The sequence below is a fragment of the Mycteria americana genome, chromosome 1, assembly GCF_035582795.1.
Source record: "Mycteria americana isolate JAX WOST 10 ecotype Jacksonville Zoo and Gardens chromosome 1, USCA_MyAme_1.0, whole genome shotgun sequence".
NCBI classification, from domain to species: Eukaryota; Metazoa; Chordata; class Aves; order Ciconiiformes; family Ciconiidae; genus Mycteria; species Mycteria americana.
In genome coordinates this window covers 51,485,756-51,494,083 of record NC_134365.1, presented here as the reverse complement: position 1 = coordinate 51,494,083, position 8,328 = coordinate 51,485,756, and the positions used below count along the sequence as shown (strand labels likewise).

Here is an 8,328-nt window from a genome sequence, read left to right as displayed (position 1 = left end):
TTTAAAGTACACAAGTTAATCAAAATAACCTCCAAATGCATTTTATTCTAGATAAACCCATACAAACACCAACATGTATTTGTCATTTGCACTTTTTTTTAACCATTCATTTTAAACAACAGGTTAACTTCTGTACAACAGGAATTACTTTACACATTAGTAAGATTTGACTTTAAACTAGATGACTGCAAAATAATGCTCTGTAAGCTAGTGTTAGAAAATATGCTGTTTGCCATAGCAGTTTGCCTGTAAACATGTGAAAATAAGTTAAAGAGAAGTTTGCTTTCATTTCAGAGAATGCGGTTATAATTGTTGGGTTGCCGTAATACAGCTTTAGTCAGAGGTGGTTCTTTTTGTCCGTGTAACAGTAACGGTGAATTGCAGATACAGAAGATGTGCCAATGTTTTGTGTGCTGACCCAAACCTACCAAAAGAGCCACAATCACTTCATTATACTTCACATCACTTCGTGAGATCCACTTGATGGGTTACAAAGTCCCAGCATGACTTTAAATGGTTTACTAACAGAGTGACGCTGTTTAGGAGGCTTGAATAAAAGGCAATAATCCTATTCCAGGCTGTAGGCGAAAGCTACGGGGCCTGCTTCAACACATACTTAATCTCTAGAAATCATTAAAGCTATTGTAGCAAACAAGCAGTAGTACAAATACAGAATAGGACTGATTTTCGTTTCCTCATCATATAAACACATCTAGTGAAGTTCACAGGATCAGACCCACGCAAACAGATTATATTTTACAGCTTTTCAAGCAGAAATGTTGGGGTTGGGTTTTTTTTTTTTCTGCCTGTACAGAAGGTTACTGTTGAACAAAACTATCACAGTTCATTCAAATGCACTGCCAGCAAACACCTGAAGTGGAACGGAACTGCTGAGACATCTGTCTAACTGGAAGGAGTAAGCTGCTCCTGCCCCTCCTTTAATATTAATTACTGTGCTTTTTTTATTCATTTGATGCTGCTTTAAAAGGTTAGGTTAAGAATGATAAAAATCAAGCCCTTAAGTACAGGTGTTCTAAGCTCAAGTGCTACTCAAGCCACAGTCCACTCCTTTAGGACAGAGGGCAAGACAGGTTAGGGTTGGGGTGGGTTTTTTCCAATGAAAATTAAACTTACCGCAATATATTGTGCCAGGCAGAGAAGAGAAGAGAACTGCTGAAAGTACTGCAACGTTGTAGTGCAGTTTCCTGAACAAAGCCATACATTCCATCAAGTATAAAGTGTAAACTTAATAGCAAGTGTAAGACTTGAATGAAAAACAAAAAAAGCCATCACAGTACGGGTTGGTGGCTGCCCTCACTGATATGCAAGAGGTACAATTTGTGCAATCACATAGTAGGGAGGGGGCAGACCAGTAGGCAACGTGTTTTCGTCTTTGCTTTTTCCCACATTAACAGGCGGCCTTGCTTCTGCCAAAGCGTGGTTAGCGTTCGCCAGCGCTGCCAGCTGTGTGCCGTGGGATTGCACCTGGTACCAGCTTCTGGTAGCCATTGCAACCAAACCAGCCAGCTTTAGTATTGTTGTACTGCAGCCTCTGGGCTCCTCCAACGCAGCAGTGCACGCTAATAAATGTTTTTAGCGCTCCGCTGCCTGGGAGCCCTGCGTAGGCGTCTCTGGCTGGTCACAGCCCCAGCACAGGCTTTCTACACTAAACCTGGGCCATCTGTGCCGCTTGCAGCTCGTGGCACCCTCGCCGCTGCCAAGGCAGGGGGACAGCTCTTCCCTCTCCTCTGGGCCACTGCGCTAAGCCACTCGCCTCCAGTGGTGGGACCCTCTGGAAACGTGTGGAAATGTAGCTCCGTCTCATCAGTGCCTTATCTCAAAGCTAAGGGCAGGCTGCAGCCTAAGTGCCTCCGTGTGACTGAAGCAGAGACCGCCGGCAACAAAAGATTTCAGCTCTGTAGTGGAGGGTAGGAGTGTGCTGGTGTGGTAGCAGAGCGAGAGCCGCGGCTGCTCCTCCGTGGCTTTGCACTGTAGCCACTGCACCAGCCCCATCTCAGCAGCATGGCCACGCACCTGCTTTCCAGCTGGGCTAATTTTAGCCACCAATGCAAATGTAATGAATCCCCTCCTTTGAAAATGGCCAAGCCTCAAAAAACACCCCAGCAGGACTAAGGCAGTTACCTCCCCCTGCAATCCTAACTATCATGTTTATATCAAACAGTTTCTCATACAGAGTCAGAGATTACACCAGCCCTCCTGTTCTTACATGTTATTAAACTAACCCTCTTTTGACAAAGCCTTTGTGTGGACAACCTGAAAAAAAATATGCTGGCTTTAGATTTGTGAGGCCCTTGTACAGGGATGGCAAGACTGGCCTGGACTGTCAGCACTGATGCATGGGCCGAGCCGATCGTGCACCTGAGTACAGGTTTGTGCACCAAAGCGCAGCCATCATCAGCTGCTTCATCAAATCACAACGGTGTTCCGATGCGGTGCAGCTGCACGGAGGTTTCACGTGTGAAGCTGCTCACAAGTGTTTCACAGCTTATTTAAGGGTGGAAAGGTAGAAATGTAAACACAGACTGATGCCGGTCTAGCGCCTTTCTCCAAAAGCCTCCCCCCACCCCCCACTCAGGGGTTGGCCTCGTTTTGCACGTGGAATTTCTAACCTAAGGAACAGAAGTCCTGCCAAGTGGCGTTTGGACTTCAAACCTCAGACCCACTTTTTCTGCTAAACACACTTATCCTAAGTGTCACTTTGGTGCTGTTTTTTTCCAACAGGAACCAGTGTACATTTGTCTGGAAGGAAGGTACTCTGAAGCCGGAGCTCATCCTCACAGTTTGCCAAGGCTGCTGAAAGGATGTGGCGAAACACCAGCTTTCTCTCTTAAAAAAAGAGCTAAGCAACTTACAAGGTCACACGGGCAACTCTGAACTTGCAGTGTGTTTTGCGCATCTCCTGCAAGCTTGTTTTTAAGTAAGCGGAAAGCTTACTTAGGCAGTATTTTTGAACCAAAAGGTACATGTGTTCAAGTACCTAAAAATGCTGGCCCTGCCAACTCTAGACTCACTTTCGCTTTCACATGCCCACATTTGAATATCTACCCCTGCCCGTACTTCATTCCCAAACGTAGATATTACTTGGAATGGTCAGAGTGGAGAAGAGTGTCCAAATGTTTCAAACCCTGTACATATAGTCAGTCAAAACAGTTTTGGGAGCAGTAGCGCTTATTTAAAATCCCCCACAGTGATGCTGTGAGTCAGTGCTCTGCTCAAAGCCATTTGCATTTTTTCTTTTCATCAAATAAGGCTTTTACTTGCTGGAGCTGTTTCTGGACTTCTTCAAACCCCCGTTCTCGCTCGAGTTTGCTGACAATCTGTTAACAATTAGCAAAAAAGAGAATCATTTTTTTAGTGCTTATTTTACTTGCTGTTTTTTAAAGCCTGCTTTTCTGCATTCCAACAACTACTGGCAGAAAAATCCATCTGAATGCCTGCCTATATGTAAACATTCTTTTCTGACTTTAACACTTTATTTTGGTAGTTTTCCTTTCAAGTCATTACGATTACAGGGTTTGCAACACTTCCACAAAAGAATGACAGAGCCAAGCAAAAAAACCAAAACAAATCCAACACATGTTCATCTCTTGAAGTGTGAGGCAAGGCCAGTGCTCCAGTTTTACCCTAGAGCAGCTTTGCAAATGGTATTTTATTTCTCTTCCTCTGCCCTCTAAACTGAGGGCAATAAAACTGCCTCTCTTCCTCTAACTGGCCGACTTGGCACCGGCCCAGGTGATAGGAAGGAGCACTGCTGCTGTCTGAAAACTCTGCTGGCAACTCTACAAAGCGACTGAGGCCTCAGCAAACAATGAATGAGGTTTAGCTGCTCCCAGTCAAAAGCTAGACAGGGGAGAGCAGAGGGAGGGTCTCCTTCTAAGGATAGGGTAAGTTTAGCCAGTTCTAGCTTCAAAAATGCAAAAATGGGCACTAAGATTAGAAAAGTGTTCTGAAGTCTCCTGTGTCAACAATTTTAATATGCTTAATAAAGTGTAGTGCCATTCTGAGTATCATCCCAAGCTTCTTTTAAGAGGCAAAGATTCGATGCCGAACCCAGATAATTTGAGATGTTACGAGATCAGAAGTGGTAAGCTAGCTCACAGGTGGCTGAGAGCTGGATGATTACAGCAAGCGCTGATGCTGTGCTGCTGGGGATGAAAGAGAGAAAGAAAGGTCTGGTTGCTGGGAGACCCAGACAACCTGCTGGAAGTGGTAACGAGGCCTTCAGGCAACACACCCAGCTGGCTCCTAGCTGCGTCCCTGCGCAGGCACACACAGCCTCTGTTAAGGATGCCGAGCAAAATGGAGTGGAGACTCCTATCACGCAAAGCGGAGGGCAGGGATTTTCTGACAAAGCAGCTTAGAGGTAGCCTGTGACTAAGTGCTTTCAGATGAGAAAAGATTTCTTTTGTTAGCAATAGCAGGGACTGGAAGCTACAGCTTCTTTTCTTTAAGAGAAAGACTATTAGAGCAGAGCATGAGAGGGCTATGATGGGAAAGGAGCAGACACCTCTTGCTGTAAGGCTGAGTGTGCTCCGCTGAGGTGTTTGTCGTGATGGTTAAATCGAGATCCCTGGTGCTACAGGCTAATCTGATTTCTGAATCTCCAGGGAAATGGAGTGCATGCACAAGAGTTGTGACAGGCATTAGCAGATACTCTGCAAACACAGTAAAACCAGAAGTCTAGACAATATAGGAACTGTCTCAAAACTGCAGGGAGAATTTTATTGCTACTGTCTCTGTGAAATACCGCGGAGACAGTAAAGGTGCATTTACAAACCTCTGGCCTGTGACCCCTCCAAGAGGTGGGGGCTCCAGCCCCAGGGGCTGCACTGCTCTGGCCCCACGCAGCTACGCAGGAGGAGCAGCCTCGGCTGCATCACTGAGGGGCTGTCCCTGGAGTGGCACCCAGTAAGTCACACACCGGGCCAGCCCTTAGTTACTTTGTCAAGCTCAACTTTCAAGCCTGAGGTAGCAAGTCAACATTAAGGGTTAAGCAGGAATAGCAGACGTGCTTACCTCGTCATGGTATTTCACTATGTATTTGTAGATTTCAATCAAGGCCACTTTCTCATTAAATTCATTTTCATGTTTCTAAAACAGAAAACAGTTCCGGTCAGATAGTTCTCCTTTTTAAAAAACTTAACATGAAAGCAAATGAAGTTGCGGCTTCTCAACCATACCTTAGATTCCTGAGTTAGAAATTCTTCAACCTCTGAAGTGGTCAATGGAGGCAGATCCCTGATGGCTTTATAGTAAGCTTTCACCTCCTTCTTGTAGAGTGGAATGTCCTTAGCATAGAGAAGTTTATTTGTTGGTGCTTCCTTAAAAGAAAATATTTGAAGCCTTGTCAATTTTCACGGCACAGATTTCCTAAGGTTCCACCTCCACATAGTTAATTGCATCTAATTGTGTCTGTTCTCTGTGTGACTCATTTCTCTTTGCAGTGGTTATATGCAAGGAATCAAGGTTATGAAATAAAGATGAAGAACAGACGCAGGACCTCAGTAATAGTGCATTGTGTTTCATGACAGTTGCAGTATAATTATTTCTACTGGCATCAGGAGTGATGAACGTTTGTCCCTTAGACATATTTTTCTTTCTTACTTCCTCCTCACCGCTCCCCAGACCTGAAAGATTGTGAAAGCTGAACCAAAGGGCTTGAGGCTGATACCCTATTTACATACAGCATACAGCAGTGCTGTGGAAAGTTCCCCTAGGGTAACATGCCAGAGAGCCTTGCTAGATCCTTTCCTGGCAGAGGTTCCCCTAAGACTCTCTGGTCCCTACTACTCCTTTTGCTCAGGGGTTCGAGAGCATGGAGAGCTGACTGCCAGGCATGCACAGACAAAGGGTTTTATTTTTTTCCCCAGGGCTTCAACAACCCAGGTCAGCACTGACCTACCAGGCAGCTTTAGGCTCATCTGAGGAAATAAATGCTGGTGTTTGTGGCAGGAGCCAAAGCCCCACCTGGAAACCATGTTTTCAGAATGTAAAAGTGTGGGCTGGTAGTTTCCTGCCACTGCTCTAGTTTAAATTCTGGTGAATAAATGATGCAACCATGTGATATCTTGTCACTACTGTTTTCACTGTGTGATGAAATTATTTAAATGTTTGTTTTCTAAGTGGCTAAAGAATGTTTTAAGATAAAAGGCTAAAAATCATGAAAGTAAATACATTTTAGTACTAAAAGGCCACAAGATGTCTACTGCATTGCAAAGCAGGTTTCAGCATCCCTTTTCAAATGGCTAATGGGAGCTGTTGTATCAACAGTACTTCACAATGGATGTCAAGCATAGAAACCTAACAGACGGTGCTCATTTGTAGTTTTTCCATCAAGTAAGTTTTAATTCATGATACTTCGCTCCTAAAATAAGCTGAATAAGCATGTTATTTGTTATTTACCTGTAACAGATGAGCAGTTGGTTCAGATCACATAGGAAATCAGTCCATTTTTATATAATTTTTTTTTAGGCTAAAAAATCTCTAGCCTGTTTTTCTTGGTAGTACGAGCCTGAACAAATGCTTCCCGCTTTGGTCCAAAGAAAAGGAAAATATCCTCAGGAAAAATGAAGTATTTCTGATCCCCAGAGTTCTGGACACTGTACTAAAGAGCTTTTGAATGTAAGATTTCTGGACTTGTTACTCCAGCAAATAATTTTGCATATAAAAAGGGAGCAGCTAATACATGTGAAAGGAACTGTTTCAAACTTCAGAGCTCTTTCAAGTATTCTTACAGCTCCCAGTAGCTTACTATACGTGTTTTCTGCACATTGGTGTGTGGCAGACAACATTTGGACTACTTATCAAATAATGTTAATACTTTTAAGACCTTTGTTTAAAAATTCTTTAAAACTTCATTAAAATCTTACAATTTCCACCCTCTTCCACATATTCTATAAACACGCCGTGCAGAAACTAACTGCAGAGAAGACAAGCAGCAGTTAACTATAAATACAGCATTCTAGTAGCTGTATCGTCTACTCCAGTGAATTCTTCAAAGCCTTGTGAGACAGAGCAAGAAGGAATAGGAACCCAGCTTAATTAGGCCACTGACAGTTTTGCCCCCGATGTCAGCAGATCCAGGACTTCATCCCCTAAATCATTATACAGTTGAAAAAGACATTGGTTGAGAAGTTAGCAAAAGACTGGAAGGGCAGCATTACCTTCCCCAGTGTCTGTTCTGCTAGAGAAAAGGCATCCATGAAAGCTTGTGCGATTACAGACAAACAGCCATCTATATGTGAAGTCTTCTTAATATCAAAGACAAATTGGGGATTCTTCAGTATGTTCACCCAGAAGCGAAGAGGAAGACTAGACAGAGAAAGAACAAGCATTTTTAAAATCAACCATTCAGGTAGCACACCTGCTTTAAAATGGTAGTTTAATTGCACTGCACTCACGGAAAGAAGCACATTTCTGGGCTGCTTATTCACGTTAAAAGAGGGATCAGGGAAGAAAGGCTACAGAGCAAACACATCAATCAGTCACCCTTCCATCTTCAAATAATGCTCTCAACCTGCAGATACTTCTTTCTGAGTGTGAAGTCAGTATGCAGACTTAGATGTCCTGGAAGCTATGGTGATTTGTATCGGTATCCAATCAATATACTAAAATTACTGGGATCCACAAAGCCAAACCACATCTTCACCCAGACATGCCAAAATCTTCTTCTTCTGGTCACAGGTGACCTGTTCCATCTTTGAACTACACTTTCAGAGAGTGCACACACTCCTGCGCATATCATATGGGCATACCTGTTCGTTTTCCATATATGGACCACATCAGGGTCAGTAATTTTTTTGCTCTCAGCCTGGGCATCCAGAAAGTCAAAAAAGTACTTGATGGCAACAGGTGCTTTATTGTTGGGTAAACTCCAAATGCTCCTGAAGAGTTTTTCAACAACTGAATGAATTGCAACCTGAAAAGTAAGAAAATTATTATCACACAAGAAAAGAATAGGATTTCTTGTCTCAGAGAGCTGAGCGTGCCCCAAGGCAACCACACATAGAAACTACAATACACTTGTGGCAAACATCTAGGCCATAGGTTATTGGCAAACAAGACAGTCAATAATAAAAATGAAACTACAGATACACCATAATGAGCTGCTTTCACCATAATGAGCTGCTTTCAAATGTCACATGTCCTACCACTTTACCGACAGGAGAGTTGTGGTGAACTTTGTGATAAATTGTAGGTGGAAGGAATCACTCGTTGAATTTCCTGAACAAAGACAACAACAACTCTTCAGATACTGCTGGCACTGTTGCTTAAAGGCATTTGGAACTTGTGACTGGAAGTAAGAGG

The 8,328-nt window shown here is 43.4% G+C and overlaps 1 protein-coding gene across 1 annotated transcript in view; it reads right to left on the bottom strand.

The window, feature by feature from the left end:
• Positions 1-34: 34 nt before the first annotated feature.
• PLXNC1 (plexin C1) overlaps positions 35-8,328 on the bottom strand; it is a 73,043-nt gene continuing 64,749 nt past the window's right edge. Inside the window, exons 27-31 of the mRNA XM_075497154.1 lie at positions 7,776-7,939; positions 7,185-7,332; positions 5,202-5,342; positions 5,038-5,112; positions 35-3,338 (exon numbers count right to left, since the gene is read on the bottom strand). Of these exons, the coding sequence (XP_075353269.1) occupies positions 3,234-3,338; positions 5,038-5,112; positions 5,202-5,342; positions 7,185-7,332; positions 7,776-7,939 (633 nt within the window). The 3' untranslated portion in view covers positions 35-3,233. The remainder of the gene's footprint in view (positions 3,339-5,037; positions 5,113-5,201; positions 5,343-7,184; positions 7,333-7,775; positions 7,940-8,328) is intronic.